The 18,741-nt window shown below is 52.7% G+C and overlaps 6 protein-coding genes and 1 non-coding gene across 7 annotated transcripts; 5 read left to right on the top strand and 2 right to left on the bottom strand.

Annotated features, from left to right (window-relative positions):
• Positions 1 to 1,328: 1,328 nt before the first annotated feature.
• Positions 1,329 to 2,346, top strand: J4E84_004813 (uncharacterized protein; the record flags this gene model as incomplete). Its single annotated transcript, XM_049387414.1, has 2 exons — positions 1,329 to 1,493; positions 1,543 to 2,346. The coding sequence occupies 2 exons, from the start codon at positions 1,329 to 1,331 to the stop codon at positions 2,344 to 2,346; spliced, it is 969 nt and encodes a 322-aa protein (XP_049245187.1).
• A 1,283-nt stretch (positions 2,347 to 3,629) lies between these two features.
• Positions 3,630 to 3,715, bottom strand: J4E84_004812. Its single transcript has one exon. It is a non-coding gene; the product is annotated as a tRNA-Phe (tRNA).
• A 358-nt stretch (positions 3,716 to 4,073) lies between these two features.
• Positions 4,074 to 5,073, top strand: J4E84_004811 (uncharacterized protein; the record flags this gene model as incomplete). Its single annotated transcript, XM_049387413.1, has 3 exons — positions 4,074 to 4,154; positions 4,244 to 4,447; positions 4,495 to 5,073. 3 exons carry the CDS (start codon positions 4,074 to 4,076, stop codon positions 5,071 to 5,073), a joined length of 864 nt encoding a protein of 287 aa, XP_049245186.1.
• A 2,230-nt stretch (positions 5,074 to 7,303) lies between these two features.
• J4E84_004810 (uncharacterized protein) lies at positions 7,304 to 8,067 on the top strand (the record flags this gene model as incomplete). The annotated part of the gene is made up of 2 exons (XM_049387412.1): positions 7,304 to 7,309; positions 7,330 to 8,067. 2 exons carry the CDS (start codon positions 7,304 to 7,306, stop codon positions 8,065 to 8,067), a joined length of 744 nt encoding a protein of 247 aa, XP_049245185.1.
• Positions 8,068 to 9,727: 1,660 nt separating this feature from the next.
• Positions 9,728 to 11,278, bottom strand: J4E84_004809 (uncharacterized protein; the record flags this gene model as incomplete). Its single annotated transcript, XM_049387411.1, has 2 exons — positions 9,728 to 10,932; positions 11,275 to 11,278. The coding sequence occupies 2 exons, from the start codon at positions 11,276 to 11,278 to the stop codon at positions 9,728 to 9,730; spliced, it is 1,209 nt and encodes a 402-aa protein (XP_049245184.1).
• A 1,817-nt stretch (positions 11,279 to 13,095) lies between these two features.
• On the top strand, positions 13,096 to 13,740 carry J4E84_004808 (uncharacterized protein; the record flags this gene model as incomplete). The annotated part of the gene is made up of 1 exon (XM_049387410.1): positions 13,096 to 13,740. The coding sequence occupies one exon, from the start codon at positions 13,096 to 13,098 to the stop codon at positions 13,738 to 13,740; it is 645 nt and encodes a 214-aa protein (XP_049245183.1).
• Positions 13,741 to 17,097: 3,357 nt separating this feature from the next.
• J4E84_004807 (uncharacterized protein) lies at positions 17,098 to 18,527 on the top strand (the record flags this gene model as incomplete). The annotated part of the gene is made up of 2 exons (XM_049387409.1): positions 17,098 to 17,588; positions 17,645 to 18,527. 2 exons carry the CDS (start codon positions 17,098 to 17,100, stop codon positions 18,525 to 18,527), a joined length of 1,374 nt encoding a protein of 457 aa, XP_049245182.1.
• Between the last annotated feature and the right edge of the window lie 214 nt (positions 18,528 to 18,741).

Genomic DNA, 18,741 nt, shown 5'->3' with positions numbered 1-18,741 from the left:
GTCAACGTGAAAGAAGAAGGAACGACTACAGTGGACAGTTTATGCGCTTTTGTTACTCATGGAAAGACGAGGGCTCGAGCTGTCGTTGCATGTATACGTGTGTGTTATACGAAACCATTGACCCGAAGACCTTCAACATTCTCCAGTCGCTCCTAACAGTATTAGAACAGCGCTCTCTATAGACTGTACGATTTCCGATGATCGGTCATCGCTCTTGATGCATCGCTCATGCGCACTCCCGTACGAAGTTCGCAGTTATTGTCATCAATGCAGTAGCTTACGGCAGAACGCAATTCTCGAACTTCAGATGTCGAGGTCCAGATCTGGTAGCTGGGCCGCAGAGGCTAGAACTCTAGAAACGTGAACAACATGCCCTGGGGTGACCAAGCGAGATGACGTAGGTGCTTAGGTACCGGTACTTGGGAACTTTCAAATTTTTCAAATCCGGAGGCTCTTAACGGCAGTGGGAGCCCCGTGGTGTGGCGATCGTGACCCACAATACGCATGCATCGAAGGGCCGTAGAAAAGAAAAAAATTGGAGAACAACACCGACAAGATCCGCTCCGTAAACGTTCGTCCGATGCGTATCGTGGGTGTACGTACTCCTGCCTGTATCCTGTGGTGAGGATTCAAAATGTCAAGGTGACGAATTAGGTTGCTTAGGTATTTATTATTGAATGATCGTCGCGCCGGTTGCCAAGCCAGCGCTGGCTGGAGTTCTTGCGGTGCATTGTCATCATCCTCACCTACCATCATTCCCACGACACAGCAAAGTCCGAGCCTCCGCTGACATATCGGCACACCTCGGCTCCGATGTGACGATAGCCAACGAACAACTCAACTGACACACAACGGCTCCTGCGCTACCCCACATGTCCAAGTGAAGATGACGTTCTGCGACGTTGATGTCCGGGGGAAAGAGCATAGGCCAAGCTTTGGAGGCTCTAAGATTGCTCCCGGAGTGTGCCCGCAGCCACTAGGACCGCAGCGCTTGCCGATAGCTTGATACAGTCAAGCATTTGATTGCCCGGGGTGGTCGATGGCGATGCAGTTAGTGGCCGCCCTGGATCACGCAAACCATGACGTCGGCAACCGCACGGCGCACGACCACGGGATGCCTTTGGATTTTGCTAGACTGCGCAGTAGTCATGGTGAACGCGGTGAAGACTTACGGTTAATCATGCCGTTATGACGGCATTGGGGTCCCCAAGTGCCCCAAAGCGGAGCAATCGTGGGCGCTTTATAGGGACCTGGAGACCCCACGACCCAGATGTCTTTTGATACTTTCCTCCACACTCGATCGGCACTCCTCTTTTCCTCCACCAGCTATGGCGATACTCGATCGATTTCGTGGGCATTCACATGCCTCGCCTGCTTCCTCCACGATGATGGACCAGGATCCAGAGAAGAAGCCGCAAATGTTGAAGGGCGGTGTCAAAGAAATCTTCCGAATGCGCATTATTGCCATGGCAATTATTGTGTCGATGGGTGGTGTACGTACCAAATCAACGAATGCGTAAGTATTCAGCTGACAGCCCATAGTTCATCTTCGGATACGACACTGGTCAAATCTCTGGGTTCTTGGAGATGCCCGATTTCTTGAACAAATTCGCGGATCAGACGGACCCTGAAACAGGCGAGCGCGCTTTCAGCAACTGGAAGTCTGGCTTAATCGTTGCACTGCTGTCTATCGGTACCCTAATGGGTGCTCTAATCGCGGCCCCTATCGCCGATAAATTCGGTCGCAAATACTCCATCGTCTTCTGGAACATCATCTTTTGCGTCGGAGTCATCGTACAGATTACTACAACGAACATATGGTACCAGATCTCCCTTGGTCGTTGGGTTGCAGGCTTGGGTGTAGGAGCACTTTCGGTCCTTACGCCCATGTACCAATCCGAAACTGCACCTCGCTACGTCCGAGGTGCACTAGTGTCCTGTTACCAGCTCTTCATCACCCTCGGTATTTTCACGGCTTATTGTATCAACTACGGTACCAAGTCCGATGGTAGCTCAGCATCATGGAAGATTCCAATGGGCGTTGGTTTCATCTGGTCAGCACTCATGATATTCGGAATTCTCTTCATGCAGGAATCTCCACGATGGGAATACCGCAAGGGCAAGGTTGACTCGGCGATACACACCATCGCCATTACGTACGGTGTCCCTCAGGAACACCCGGAGGTCCAGCGCGAAGTCCGGGAGATCCAAGAGAAGTTGGAGGCCGAACAAGCGGGCGGAGGTCACCACCCTTGGTACGAGATCTTTACAGGACCACGTATGGCGTATCGTGTGCTTCTTGGAGTCGGTCTGCAAGCCCTTCAGCAGCTCACGGGTGCTAACTAGTAAGTCGATACCGCACATTGACACACATCTTGTACTGACTTCTTTGTAGCTACTTCTACTATGGAACTACCATCTTCCAATCCGTCGGGATTGAAGACCCGTTTGTCACTTCTATGATCCTGGGAGGAGTCAACTTTGGCATGACATTCCCTGGTCTCTACATCGTTGAGAGATTCGGAAGAAGACCCGCACTGATCACTGGAGGCTTGTGGATGTTCATGTTCTTCCTCGTCTTCGCATCGCTTGGACACTTCGCTTTGGATAACGGCGACGGTACTACGAGCCAGCCCGTCGGATATGCCATGATCACATTTGCGTGCCTCTTCATCGCTGGTTATGCCATGACATGGGGGCCAATCATCTGGGTAAGTTCAGACTGTACGAAGTGCATGTGAGACATATACTGACTTCGTACCCCTAGGCTGTCATCGGTGAGATCTACCCTAGCCGATACCGTGCAAAGGCAATGGCTCTCGCAACGGCCAGCAACTGGACATGGAATTTCCTCATCTCTTTTTGTAAGTCAATTCTACCTCATGCACATCTTTCCGCGACTGTACTAATACCACTCTCAGTCACACCTTATATTACGTCTGCCATCGACTACAGATACGGTTATGTCTTCGCCGCCTGCTGTTTCACTGGTGCAGTCGTAGTCTACTTCTTCCTCTGCGAATCCCACGGCCGTACTCTTGAGGAGATTGACACCATGTACATTCTCCACGTTACACCATGGAAGAGCAAGCACTGGTCTCCGACTCCTGGTGAGGACCTACCAAACTTGGACAACACATTCTTGACGCCAGGAGGGAGAGGCATTAAGAAGGGCAACGAAGCGAGGGCTCCAGAGCAATTGCGGAGGGAGAGTGTGCCCGTCACCGACGCGGATATGCACGCAAGTGGTGCGAGAGGAGTGGAGTAAGCATTGCGATTTTGACGATTTGAGCCTTGGTCCCTGTTTTGTGATCTGTTTACTAGGAAGTACCATAGCGTAGCATAGCCTTTATTCATTATCCTTTTCTCTTCATCTAACCACAATACTCCGAATCCACCATCAACATGTCCGATCGCTATTCACACCGACAGATAACTGACCCTGCTCCAACACACAGTGTTCTCGTTCGACAGGGTTTACAAAGCAATGGTGCATGTGCAAAAAAGCAAGTCAAGGGGCAACGCCAAAAAGATTTGAGAGCATGCATTTCCCTGCACAACGCGGTCTGTCTAGGTTCACGCAAGCGCAAAAAGAAAGTTCGAAGAATCCTGAGCGAACTCAGGCACGTTGTCCCCTTCGTGGATCGAACACGATACCTCCAGATTTAGTGACTGAGACTTCAGTCTGGCGCTCTCCCAATTGAGCTAAGGAGACGGTTTTTTGATGAAGAAAATTGGACGCCGGCTGGCTATAACGCCGGCAAACCAGACTGGGGGCTGCATCGCTGCGGTGGGATGTTTGTATCCTGCAGCGATCCAATCCCAGAAAGGTGGCGCGCTTAGTAGATCTGTCTGAGCGGGTCATTTCATCCGGACCGAAGCGTGATGGAAAGGCACCGCGACCGAGAAAACGTAAACACGCCCGGGCGCTTCGGCTTGGCGCGGATGTAACAGTGTTTGGTGACATCATTGTTTTGCGATTTAATCCACACCTGATCACCAGGTTCCCATTAGCAATTGTCTCTACACGTTGTCAGATCTCATTCTGCGTCGCCATACCTCATCATACAAGCATGGCGATTGTGGAGAATTGGCTGCCGCCGTCGCGCGAGAACTGGGAGCTGATTTGCTACATCTGGCAGTTCTTTCCTGTTGTAAGCATACACCCGACGGATTGCTGGGCACCGTGCCGCGACCCAGTGCCACTTGATACTGTCCTTACTAACATTTTTGGTGAACAAAGATTACTGCGGCGCAATGGGTTCTGGACTGGTACCCACAGGGCAAGACGTCGATTGAGTCGCGTTTCAACATAGATGGCAAGATAGGATGGGCGACCATGGAGTCGGCAGGCTTCATAACCCTGCTGTACATCATGTACTCGCTCCCGAAAGAATTGGGTCTTGCGGAACTACCGTTGGGCAACTGGACCATGGCTGGATGCTTTGTGAGTATATTGGAGGCGCTACAGGGACTGTGCTAATCAGACACCAGGTCTTCCACTACATCTACCGCGCAGTTATCTCACCCCTCTTTCTCAACCCCAGCATGTCGCCAATGCACCCGTTTGTTTGGATCATGGCATTTGGGTTCCAAATGTTCAACGCCATCTCCATTGGCGGCTACCTCGCGGGATACGGACCAACATCACGAGACGAGTGGGCAGCGCGACAAGAGTACATGTTTCTAGGACTCGTGATCTGGTGCTGGGGACTTTTGGCCAACATGTTCCACGACGACGACCTGCGTGAGATCCGGAGATCAGCAGACCGCAAGCAACGCAAGGCAGCCGCTGAGCAGGGCAAGCCTGTGGAGAATGTGGACAAGGTGTACATGATACCGAAGAACGGCTTGTTCAAGTACTCGCTGCACGCGCATTACCTGTGCGAGTGGATTGAGTGGGCAGGGTGGTGGATGATTGGGGGCTGGCAGTGTGTGCCTGCACGCACGTTTCTTCTCAACGAGATTTCTACCATGCTTCCGCGCGCGTTGCAGGGCAAGCGGTGGTACGAGAAGAAGTTTGGTAAGGATAAGCTGCAAGGGCGCAAGGCCATAATTCCGGGCGTGCTCTAGCTAGTTCGCAGACGATGCTCTGGTACGCTAGTGATCAAGCTTCTGGCGTTCCGCAGTCAGAGAGTGGACGAGTGATAGACGTGGCTTCCGCAATCTAGTGAAGAATGAAGCGGTGCAGCATTGGCAGTAAGGGGAAGGCGCAGGTGATGGTACACTAAGCATGACAGTGTGGAGAGGGTGCCGAGCAAGGCAGCGAACTGCGACAGGGTAATGGTGTCTAATCACACGAGAATTGGATGTTTTCACAAGATAGTTCGGTGAGAATTTGTTTGTCACTAGTGAGCGCGCAGGTGGAGAGACGAACCCTGCGCTCGGCAGCAGCAAAAGCAGATGACGAGATACGAAGACAGCTGATAAAAAGCGCGCATCTAGTGGTGGTATTTACGACGTGCTGCCTCGTAAGATAGCAGTAGCTGCAGCAGTTGCGAAGCCACAGTGCGCTGTCCGTACAGTAGAGCAGACGGGAGGTTGTGTGCCGAGGGTACTCTGGCCGTCTTAATATAGAGTGGCACGCCACGGAGCCAATGACGGGCGCACGGGCTGCGAAGAACAGGAAGCTCGCTCAGAACACGAGCGGATGATGTTATTGCGACTGGGGTGGTGGAGAAATTTCAGCCCAGGGCCTCACGGATGACGGCATGCCACGGCCAAGGCAGCGAGGAAAGGCGCATTATCGCGGCGCTGTGCAACGCAGGCAATTCGGTGTTTTGCATGCAGCACAAAGGGAGCAAGCCATCTCAAGGGGCCGCTGTGCCAGATTTCGCATCTCAGACTCCAGACGCACACAGCCACGCCCATGCCGCTTTCGTCGCTAGCCGGCTCAGCAGTTATGAGCTCCCCCTTTGGGAGCGCGGCTAGTCAGCGAGGGTGCATTAGAAGCTGCATTAGACACCCGCTTTTCCGTGCGAAGCTCCAAGCCAGTCGCTGCTGGATGCAACACCAGGAGCGGCATCAGGCCTTGGCGTGGGCGTGGTGAAAAGCTGCCAGGCCCGTCGCGTCTGTCGCTGCGTGCGAGCTGCGACGGTATTGTTTCACAAGAGCGTGAGGCCGATCGCAATCAGACTCAATTGGCACGGGCGGCAGGGTAAAGCAGCAAAGCAGCGCGCTTGTGGTTGTTGGGCGCTTTCGGTTCGGCAGCTCTATCAACAGGTGCTGGCTGGGGTCGCCTGTCCGCTGCCGTGCAGGTCCACTAACCTTCGTGCACAACCTCGCCCGCCGTCGATTGGCAACCCAAGAGCCTCCGTCGATACATCATCACTGCGGACCCACGGCGGAGACACGAGATCGCCGCGCCTGCTACAGCCCGCCAGCGGTACCACGGAACTCTAACTTCCTCATCTCCAGCGAACCTCTCCCCTTGCTGACTGTCCGACCTCCCTCGCGCGGCACCTCTTATCCGTCTTCGCGTCGCTGCCGTCGCCGTCGTCGCCTCAGTCGCTCCTTTGCCAGGCCCGTCAGCTGCTGGCTGCCATTGTCGCCATCATGTCCAGCAATGTGACCGAGAGTACGTTGTCTACTTCCATTCTTTCTCCCTCCTCTGCACCCGCTGCCTCGTCCGCGCCCGCTGCTACGTCTGCGTCTGCTCCTCCTGCCTCTGCCCCATCCTCAGATCCGCCCTCGTCAGATCTTCCTTCGCCGTCTGTAACACCGTCCGCAGCGCCTGCGCCTACGGAGCCTTCTGCTCCCGCCGCCTCGTCCAGCCCGCCTGCAGACTCTCCTTCAAGTCCTGCGCCGGCTTCTAACACGCCTTCAGCGGCCGCGCCCTCCTCAGAGCCTCCTCCACCCGCCTCGAGCGCTCCTCCCGCATCCACCGCCGCCCCGACCAGCGACCCTCCCGCCCAGTCGAGCCAGGCACCGCCGCCGGCTTCATCAGCGGCTCCAGCACCATCAACATCGGCAGCTCCTCCCCCAGCCCAGTCGAGCGCACCGCCGCCAGCGCAATCATCCACCCAGGCTCCTCCCCCTGCTGCCACGACCAGCGCTGCACCAAGCTTCGTCGACACGAGCGTCTTCACTGCCCCGTCGGCTGAACCCTCGACCCAAGTCATCGTCTCCACCGTGACCCCCACGGGTGCTGGAGAGACACCGTCAGTGGTCACCGTTATTCGCACTTTTACTCCAGATTCTCCCACTGCAGCACCAACCAACAGCGCGTCCCCCTCCGGAACAGGTGCCGCTGACCCTTCCAACACCGACTCCACCCAATTGCAGAATGCACAAAAGGAGAACGATGGCGGTCTCAGCACTGGTGGTAAGACTGCCATTGCTGTCGTCATTCCCGTTGTTGTCGTTGCTCTGCTAGTCCTAGCCGGCATCTTCTTCTGGCGCAAACGCAAGCAGCGCCAGAGCGCGGAGGACGAACGCAGGAAAGAAGTCGAGGAGTATGGCTTCAACCCTAACCACGACCCTACCCTTCCTGCGGTTGGTGGATTGGCCATGGCCGAAGACGACAGCGGTTACCGAGGCTGGGGCAATACCACCACCAGCTCCAACCGCAAGATGTCCACCACCCTCACCTCTGGCATGACCTACTCGGACAGCAACAGCAACCCCGGCGGATACACTAGCCCCCACTCTCCCACACACGGTGCCTACTCTGACGCTCACTCCAACGACCCGCTTGTAGACGGCCGTCGCCAGACCATGGACTCGGACGGTATCGGCGCCCTCGGTGTCGTCAACGGTGCTGCCGCTGCCAACTCTGCCAACAACCAGGCCGGTGTGCACCGCGGGCCTTCCAACGCTTCGTCGTCATACTCGGCAGCCAACCACTCCGACAACTCTGGCGACTACCCTGGCATGGCCAATGGTCACCCACAGGAGTACTACAACAACCAAGACTACTACCAGAACGGGCCATATGCTGCCAACGATCCATACGCTGCCCAACAACAGCCCATCATAAGAGACGTATCAGCACGACGGAACACGAGGATCGAGAACCCCAGTGTCTTCCCCCAACAAGGCAACTCTGGAATTGCGCAAAACTTCTAGTCGCACGCACTTGTTGTCATCGTATTTTTACATCCATCGCTACCTGTATATTGCGACTCTATCTTTACCCATTTCCTTTAGCTCTCACTCGACATATATCCAAACGGAGGCGTTCATCGGGTGGCCATCAATTTATTTTGCATCGTATCGATCTTCGCGTTTGTTAGTTGTACTGTTGTTGCATGCACATGCAAGTTCGCCCGCATGGATGCCGGAAAACCCTTCCGCATGCCCCACTCCACACAACGGAGAGTCTTCTTCGGAAGATGCGGAAGCTTACACTGCTGAGACATTTTGCGATGGGCACAACAAACAAAAGCACGAGCGTTTTGAGTCTGGACCAGCGCAGCATGCATATCTCACTACACGTCGATTTGTCGGCAAGGATTCAAGAGGTGGGACCTTTTTGATTCTCTTGGATCTGTGTGGGATGATGCATGCTGGCAGCTTTTTCCCTTGTCTTGTCACCTTTCTCTATCATATTGACGCTGGAATCTCGAGGATTGACGCTTTCTCACGCGACCAATATAGTACTCTTGTAATTAGCCAACGCCTTTTCTCCATCACCATCTTTTTACCATTTAACACGTACGCCAATTACTTGGGCAAACTCTTTTTCTTTTACATGTCCGGGCCCACAGATGACGTTGGAGGTCTCTATCTACATAGGCAGAGAGGAAATTGATTGACAACAAACTTTACTCAAGTCTTTTGCTCACTTTTCTGTGTTTCAACCAACACTACCCGATGGGGAATATTATATCCATCATGTTCATCGATTCTGGATATTCCCAAATCGCTTCTTCGCTTATATATCGTACTCGATCTGACCCTCCTGCACTGCACAACAAAGAATGCGGTTATCTGTCCTCGCCCAGCCACTCGTGTGCTTGGGGTGTACGCGGCCCGACAGCAGGTCTGTTTTGATCTAGACCTAGGCCACTAGCTGGCAGCGGCCGGCAGTAATGTTGAGAGACTCCGGTTCGCTCCCAACGCGTCCGCTAGTACACAGTAGTCAGCAGTAGCTACGTAACGTAGCATGCATGTATGCTGCATGCTTGCGAGGCTGTACATGCAACGTAGATCTTGCCCCGACCCCGCGGTCAACATCCTGCCGAACCGTACCAAACAGTCTGCTATATGAGGTGTTTGTGTGATGCAGCCAGCCTTGTAAGTAGTAAAACATGGGTCGTCACGGTTGCCTCTTTCTTCCAATGTCCTTACATCCGGATCTGGATTCATATCTGTACTTTGGCAAGATGAGAATATCCCTCGGCGTCCCCGGGCTGTCGGTCAGAGTACGCATATTCTCTGGTGTCATTGCGGGGTTCGATGGTGGAGTTTGGTTCAACAGCGGCTTGCTAGAAATATGAGCTACCCGTCTTGTTCCAGACTTATGACTGGTTGCGCGTCACATTTATGAGGGAAAAAAGGAAGGCCAGTCTGCTTGGCGTGTGTAATAATAGTGGAAGGACGGCGAGGTCTAGATATACAGTGTGCTGTATGAGTAATCGTATCTGCAATATATTGTAGACATGAGCGTGATCACGTGTGCGTGGATATCAAGCAGGGTGTAGTTCATCATGGATAACTCCGTCGATAGACTTGCTGATTACATACATCCAATTGAAACTACAAACACATCCTTCCCAAAGCCGCATTATCTCAAATCACCTCCGCCCTTGGGTTTAGCGAGATTGAATCTAGCCCTCTTCCGCATACTAGCAGCTTTACCAGGCTCTGTGACCCTGGGTTTAGACTTGTCCAAGTCTATCATACTCTTGAAGACGGGCGCCACTTGGGAGGTCTTGGCCGGCTTGAGCGCGACATCATCAACCATGGGAGGGGCAGGCTGGACAAGACCCAACCGTTCTTGGAGCTTCCTGTATTGGACTTCAGGGTCTTGCAGGTTGGCGCGCGGTGCTTTTGGCTGGCCATGAGGCACCCGAGGAGGCTCCGTTGCAGTTTCGAGATCACTGGCTCGGTCTTGATGTAAGCCCGATTGTTCTTTGGTTGGAGAGACAGTGGCTTCAACAATAGAAGAGCCAGTCGCGTCAGAACGCTTTTCGGTTGGAGAAGTTGAAGGTTCAACTGGAGAGCCAGTCGTACCGGATTGGACCGAAGTGACATCGTTTGTTGGTGGCACTTCGACAGCTTCGAGCGCCCGCTGCCACCAGTATCGCTCTGCTTCAGCTTCTTGCTCCGCTCTCTCTAGCGCAATCGCCTCTTTCTGCAGCCTGCTTTTTTCCAATATAGTCATCAACTTTCTCCGATCGACTACTTTCGCCAGAAATCGCAGCAAATCAGGGTCCGACTCGTCCTCGGCGTCAAGATGTGGTAAGATATCGTCGATTTGGTCGACAAGTTGAGCATTTGCATATCCTCGCATCATGACTCCCCAGGTGTACTTGGAAGGATCAGTGCCCCTGTCGCGCATGATCTCGAAAATCCGTTCTGCCGCTTGTATCTGGCCTGTCTTGAAGAAAGCCTGCATAAAGATGTTCCAGCTGTAGACATTGGGCTTTGCTGGGCCATTGGTCATGTCTTGGATGAGCTGAGATGCGTTTGCGAATTGCTGTTTTTGACAAAAGGCGTACAGGAAGGCGTTCCAGATTTGCGGCTGCCGAGCCAGTTCATTGAATGCCGGATGACCCCCCTCTTGCACGACCGACTTGAATTTGAGATACAAGTTGTAGACTCGCATGTTGCTAACTGCCAAGGCCGATTGAATCTCTGTCTGCAGCATAATGTATAGCGTTACATGTGAAGGAGAAATGCGCACAGACTCTGGCGAAGATGAATCTTGTGACATTACGGCGTTTCCTAGGCTTGCGGTTCCATAGCCAACGAATGGTTGCAGAGGCGCTGTCGTGAAAAGTCTGGAATAAGAGTGCCATAGCATGGCCGAGGTCTGTTCGACGTTTCCATCAACTCTGTAGCGTACATACTGATAGTAAAGACACTCCGTTGCTAGCCAAGGGTCCTGGATATCTTGTGCTACCTCTTCGCAATACTGTGCAAATCTTTGGAAAAAGGCTGGATCATTTTGCATGGTACATCCATGGAGCATTATCCCGAATGTGTATTTGTCTGGCTGTAGGTCATTATTTTCGAAGGTGTTGTACACCTTGAAAGCCGTGGCATGATCTCCAGCTTCCATTGCGTTGTGTATGACGACATTGTAAAGAAGTAAGTCCATCTGGATACCCATGTTTACAAAGGCAGCGACGATATATGGAGTGTGGTAAAAGTCTTTGGTTGCAGCCATGCTCCTTCGCAGTATGACAGCGCACACCCAGCGAAGTCTTTGACGCGCCACAACAGACTCCCACGACTTCGCTGAATGTCGGCTTTTCAATGCCTCGAGGCATTTCAACGCATACTGCACTTCACCAGCCTGCCCAAATGCAGTGGCATAGTGTAGCACTGTATCGTAGTCAACGCGTACCTTATGTTCCACGAGGCAATCGAACACTTTCTTCAGATCCTCTATATTGGACAGCTCGACAAGATTGTACAGTAAGTCTTGAGAGCAGAAATCGGGCTTGCTAGATAACGTCTTGACAAAGACGTGCAAGAACGCCGGGACGAATTCGCACTTGCGTGCTTCTAGGTCAGTACCCCAACTCTGATCCTGATACAATCGGTGTCGATGAAGTTTTGAAAGATGACTGAGAGCGTCGGCAATAGCTTCTCGCTTCCGGCTCCAAGTACGTGTATCGTTAACCAGAGCTTGTATGAAGTATAAAGCGCGGCCAGGCTTACGATCGAGGAGATAAATGAGCAACTTATGAGCGTAGGCTTTACGCGTCGAGATGTCGAGAGCCTTCCACCTGTCCGATACTTCGCGCGGACTTGATTCGGTGTCTCCCGCAAAGAGCGTCCAACTCAATCGCGCACATCGTGGGTCGTGTTCTATAACGACGCTACGTGTGTTTCTCCGCAAAGATGCGTAGACGGGGCGATCCAGTGCTGCAAACGCGTGTTGAAGGCCAATCTCTCTTGCTGAAGTGTCAGTCAGATCAAGATGCGTCTGGTTCCAGCTGACGAGGTTTGCCACGCGGCGTTGGAGGGACCTGTATCGGCCATCTTGGTCGCGCCTTGTACGTGAAAACGAGGCAGGCAGTCTAGAGACGTAGTTATCGAGTCGAGCCCGCTCCAATGAGAGTTGTTTTGAATGTCTCTCGGCTCGCAAAGGTGTGCGCTGAACGGAGGACGAGGGAGCACGAGTGCGAGTGGCCTGTGCCCGACGAGCTCGAGGTCGCGAGAGCGTCTTCTCATCCGCTGTGCCTTGGTTGCTGGATGTGGTCGTTGCGTATGAGCGGGCATACTGGCGAGTGAATGTCGATATATCCGCATAGAGACGATTAACAGAAACAGAACCGTCGGTTCTCTTGTTCCAATGGCCAGAAGTCCGTAGGAGCCCCGCGGCAGGGGCGTCTTGTGTTGGTCGCTTGCGGCATGTTGGTATAGTTGTCTGTCGAGGGCTCGAGATTAAGTCCTGATCTTCCACCCTGTTATGTTCCTCTAAGCTCTTTGATCTGTCCTTCTCTTTGTCCCGTGTTGTGCTAGGTCTTCCATGCTGTTGGCTGTGTGCTTTCGGTGTCGATGACTGGGCGAAGACTCTCGGAGCGAGGAACGGCAGGATGGGAAAGTCGGCGCTGGCGATGAGGCTAGCATTGGGAACGCGAAAGCGGGGCATGAGAAGATGCAGGTGCTGTCGTCTTCACGGAGCCATGACGTGTCAATTGCAAGCAGCTGGTGAGGATGGCGAGGAGCACGAAAACTTGAGAAGGTGCGTGTCTGGTCAGAAGCGCTAACCGGAGAAGATCTTGGACTCCCGAGCTGTTCTCCGCAGCCACACGACAACCACGACCACTTCACCAACCACCCAGCACGCCCTTTGTATTCTCCGCGCATTTTCAGAAGGAACTTTGTGCACAGAATCACGTTATAGACTAGCTTTGGACACGTCCCGACCCTGCACGCAAGCGCACTCCTGCCCGGCGCAACCGCAAAGCTCTCGCCATGTCTTCGCATGAAAAGCTATCCGCAGCCGCCAACGATCGGAAGTCGCGCCTCGCACAACTCAAGTCGCTGAAACGGAAACAAGAACAAATATCAGACGCGCCAGAAGCTGCCGACTCGCCATCCACCCAGCTCCAGGCCGAAACGTCACAAGCTCTCACACGCACAGAAGAAGAGGAAACATCAGTAGCAGCCACATACCTCTCCGGCCGAAACTTCGATCCGACGACGCGAAATGTCAAATTAGGTTTTGACAATACACCAATCGCCGACCCTACAAACACACTGGAATACAAGGCAGAGCAGCTGGCGCTCGAAACAAAGGCACAACAAGAGGCAGAAACGGCAGAGGACAAGGGACTAGACCTGTTCAAGTTGCAGCCCAAAAAGCCAAATTGGGACTTGAAAAGGGATTTGGAGCAGAAGATGAAGGGACTCAATGTGCAAACAGACAACGCAATTGCCAAGCTGGTCCGCGAGAGAGTGGAAGCCCAGAAGGCCATAAGAGAGAAGCAGCCGACAGACGGCAGCAATGGAGAAGAGGTGGGTATGGAGGGCAGTGAGCTGGTCGAGGCCATGCATCTGAAGGAACAAGAGGATGAGCGAGAAAGAAAGAGGGACGAGGAGGACGAGGACGTCAGTTGAGAGTGGAAAATACGGTGGATGCCATTTGGATCAAGACGGAGTTGGTCGGGTCAGTGCACGCAACCTCGACGATCGGGTCTGCTCAAGGACGCAGATAGGAGGGTGTCGAGGCGTAAGATGACGATTGGACGATACCCAAGTCGAGGCACAAGAGGGGACAAGAAATTCACTTTCTGCAGTCCATCATGGAGGATCAAAATTTTAGTGTCACGATCAAGCCACAATTATCGCATACTCTCTGACGCTGTTCTCCCCCAACAATCACGCGAACGACACTTGCTGAAGACAGCAAGAAAAATACAACAGATGCGCTTAGACTTGGCTCACTGTATTCGTCTCAAGAGCAACAAAAACATGCACCAGCTGGTCTTCGCTAGTAGTCCGTGGAACCTGACATCCGGCAGCGCGTGGAGGAATCGTGTCGCATAGAATAGATACAAGAATTGGTTCTCGTTTGCGCCGTAGATGAGCTCTTGCTGCCCGTGAGCGTCCTCAGCACTGAAAACGTGGTGTATGGACTGGACAACTAAGGATAATCATTAACCACCAGTATATTATACTTGCGACATCTCTCATCTGTGAGATTATCTTTTCGTCCAGGTCATCGATGTTACGGAAGTTGTGGTTAGTTTCGCGCTGCGTCATCGCAGTACCATGGGGTGAAGTGGATGGCTACCAAGATATGGAATCGCACACAGATGTGAGTCAAAGATCATTGACCACCATGCGATATTCCTTATAGCCAAACACGGTCGAAGTCGAGGCAATCATATAACTGAAGTCAGTAGGTGTCTTAGTCGCTGCGGAACCGGGACACCTGTGCGTTGACTATAAAAGGAGCGCCCTGCATACCTCCATCATCAATCCCGCTACGAAAACCCGAAAATTCGAACGTGCGCGATTCCTCCTACCATAACTACTGCCAAAGAAATTTCTATCTCAGAAATGACGGAGAGACACGATGGCATCGCCTTTCCCTGGCCCTCGTTGCCTGCAGATATCCGTCTTTCAATCCTCGACGAAATCTCAGGTCAGAAACATCCTGGCTGGGCTCAATACGCAGCCGTCTGTAAGGAATGGCAGGTCATTCTTGAACCCAGGATTTTTCCCGACTATCATTGCAGCCATCCTGTCTGAAAGAACTGGAAACCCTCGTTATCCGACAAAGGCCTCTTGTCAAGCACATCTGTTTCAATATCGCTCTTCCTCGATACGCCTGCACCAGTTGTAAACGATCAGCCATTGGGTCCCGTGATAGATCTACCATGTTTAAGAGGGCTATCATAAAGCTCTTTTCTATCCTAAGTACCTGGCAGCCTACGGGTCGGTTGACACTCGAACTGAGCGCATCTTCACCGAGTGACTCACAACACTGGTTCAAAAACTACTGTTTTGGGCCTGGACATGAAGACACAAGAGACTAGACGCAAGAGGAGAAAGCCATCAGATGGCACGACCCAAAACACGGTTGGGTTAATGGTCAGCAGCTCGAGACTCCTGGCCGGCCCGCCGTTTTGCGCCTCTTCTCCCTGCTCCCCTGGAGCGTCTCTCAAAACATCCTTGCCGTTCATGCCGTTACAGGCTTCTGCATACGTCGAAAACTTCGACATGAGCTTTCTCCCGACGTACTAAAGGCCTTGTGGGAGAAACTCCCTCGGCTAGAAAGTATAGTCCACAAGTCGTGGGTTGTCCGGCGCAATTACCAGATCCTGCGTGCATATAGTACGTTGAGCCCTTTATTCACTACACGCTTTTGTGCCTAGAAATGTAGAGGGGCCGTACTCGTTCTGTTGAGATTGTCTTATATCGGATCTGGTATAAGATTGAAGACCCACCCCCACCCTTCCACCTACATCAAACATGTATTTTGGTTTTTTCTGACATCTTAACAGTACTGTTCACCTGGGTCCTGGAAAGCGTTCCAAACTCCGTTAGGAGATTATCTATCTTTAAGGACTTCAACAACCAACTTGAATTGGCAGTTGATAACGCCACGCCACATTTGAACCAACGTGTGGAAACTCCCTCAGCTACAAAACTCTACCTTGCCAGAGCGTTTGCCGCCAAAAGCCAACATCTAGAGCGCCTTTCTATTTCATACATGATCGACGCCCAGCAGTTCTTCACTTCATGCCAGCAGCTGCCATGTACCTGGAATCTCCTGCAGTCGTTGACACTCACGTCATCCACACTGGCCCGGACAGCTCCTCGCCAAGATATTTAAACACTGTTGCAAAACGCTAGTTCGGTTGCGCTCAAGATGCCGCAGCTCCAAACCATGGTGCTCTGGAACAGTGAACCAGGACAAGCCTGTGCGGTAATTTATCAGCGACATACTGCAAGCGCAATAGCGACACTTACATGGCGTGGTACATGGGATCTTGAGCTCAGCGATGATGTTGTTGAGTCTTGGAAGGAGGTTGCATCTGATTCCTGCTACCTGCGGTTGGAAAAGGAAGCATTACATGACGTGGATATCAGGTCCCATGGTGATGCAATTCATCATCTGCGCTTGCCGGATGGAGTTGTTGATTCGGAATCATTGTGTCAAATACGCTACGAGGGAAGGATGCAAAGAATGGCTTGATCAATGCTTTTGTACAGATTCTTATCGTCCTGGTAAAAAGAGAAGAAGAAAGACAGTGGAGAGAAAGAAGAGAAAAAGTGGGTGAAGTAAAGCGTAGCAGTAGAAGTCAAGCGTACTTAGGTAGCGTTTACGTTGACCAGGAAGACATAGGCTTCTTCTACAGTAACCTCAGATCTGTGTCGGCTAAATGGTCTTCGATACAAGACGCTCAAGGAATTGCTCTCAGAAGAATGATCGTGATGCCAAATTCTCGTACTGGATGTGTCGCGTCATTCTACACACTGGAATCCACGTACAAAGATGGTTCCAAGGTTGATTCCTGACTAGAGAGAGAATGGAGTGTCAGATTCGCACACTACGTGCTAACTCGACTTTCCTGCTTGAGTGAGCAGGGCCAGAATGGCTCCCTATCTACAAAGCAATTGACGTGCTTCTGCGAATATACCGAAGAGTTCACCAAGATTATGCAGTGGTGGTCTAGCGTCGTGTTGTACTACAAGTGTCCCTCAGGCGCGGTCGGTTATTCAGACCCGCCCCTGTCATTCACGAGTCAACCTCGGCATCTCCACGCGCCAAACTTCCACGGGTGTTGCGGATGCGGGGACAACCGTCGCGCTATATACATCACCATGGAGCGCGTCTCGCTATTCTCCACTATCCCCGTTCTTTCAGAACCACCATAGTACGATTGTGCTGCTACGTTTCCATCGCACCTACTCCACCGCTAAAGCTCCTTCGCATCCCAACCTTCACAACTCACAACCGCCATCATGGTCGGCAAGAAACAGCCCGTCTACGTCCTCGGCGTGGGCATGACCAAGTTCATCAAGCCTCGTGGCAAGGTGGACTACCCTGAGCTCGGTTTCGAGGCAGGCGTCAAGGCCATGCTCGACGCGCACATCAACTACGACGATGTCGACCAAGGCGTCGCATGCTACTGCTATGGCGACTCAACTTGCGGTCAGCGCGTCTTTTACCAGTTCGGCATGACTGGCATTCCCGTATACAACGTCAACAATAACTGCTCGACTGGCTCGACTGGACTCTACATGGGACGCAACATGATCGCGCACGGAGCGGCCGACTGCGTCTTGGTCGTTGGCTTTGAGAAGATGTTCCCCGGAAGTCTACAGAGCTTCTTCCAAGATCGCGCAAACCCGACAGGCACGACGAGCCTGATGATGAAGGAGACGAGGGGTATCACCAAGGCACCGGGTGCCGCGCAAATGTTCGGAAACGCTGGACGGGAACACATGGAGAAGTGAGTCCCGATGTCTGGATCAACCCATGTTTCTACCATACTGACCATCTTCGTAGATACGGCTCCGAACTCAAGGACTTCGCAGAGATCGGTCGCATCAACCACGCCCACTCGAAGAACAACCCCTACTCGCAATTCCAAGACGAATACACCCTCGAGCAAGTCATGAACGCACCCATGATCCACGAACCCCTCACAAAGCTTCAATGCTGCCCGACCTCCGACGGAGCTGCTGCAACAGTCCTGGTCTCGCAAGAGTTCCTAGACAAGCGCCCTGAGCTCAAAGACCAGGCCATCCTGATCGCCGGACAAAGACTAGCAACTGACACACCATCACTGTTCAACCGCAGCGCCATTGAGCTAGTAGGATACAGCATGAGTGAGCTAGCTGCTCGCGAGGCGCTCGAAGAGGCCAACGTATCACCAGACGACGTCAAGGTGTGCGAACTCCACGACTGTTTCTCCGCCAACGAGATGGTCACTATTGAAGCCCTTGGTCTGGCCCCCAAGGGCAAGGCTCACGAACTTATCCGCAAGGGTGGCATCACCTACGGCGGAAAGGTCGTCATCAACCCCTCAGGCGGTCTGATCTCCAAGGGCCATCCGCTCGGTGCCACAGGTCTCGCTCAATGCGCTGAGCTCGTTTGGCACATGCGTGGTTGGGCCAACAACCGATCAATCAAGGATACAAAGGTTGCCCTGCAACACAACTTGGGTCTTGGAGGCGCCGTAGTATGCACAGTGTACAAGAGGCACGACGGAAGCGCCGCGACGGACAAGTCAGACGAGCAGATTGCTAAGATCACTGGCCTGGGATACAACCCAGCGACGGTTGCGAAGGGATTCACAAAGGAACAGGTTGATGCTGTGAGGAGCAAGAAGGCGAGGAGCCAATGGGCACTGCAAGACACAGAGCAAAAGGTTGAGGCTAGGTTTTAGATGAGTTTCGCTGTAACTACTATGGTCTTTGAATAGCGCTGTTGACTACATATATCCATCGTACCTACTTCACTCCAGCTCTCTCCATGCTCATTCGACCGTTGACCGTACTCTCACGGGTCAGTACACAAATCGGAAAGGAGACGTACTTACCTAGTCCCATTCTTCCATCTTCCTTCTTCTTCCCACACCCACCAAGCAAGCATCCACCCAC

Source organism: Alternaria hordeiaustralica, assembly GCF_023758085.1.
Source record: "Alternaria hordeiaustralica strain BMP 2776 chromosome Unknown scaffold_7, whole genome shotgun sequence".
NCBI classification, from domain to species: Eukaryota; Fungi; Ascomycota; class Dothideomycetes; order Pleosporales; family Pleosporaceae; genus Alternaria; species Alternaria hordeiaustralica.
The sequence above is the reverse complement of the archived record's forward strand: the minus strand, read 5'-3'. Positions and strand labels throughout refer to the sequence as shown.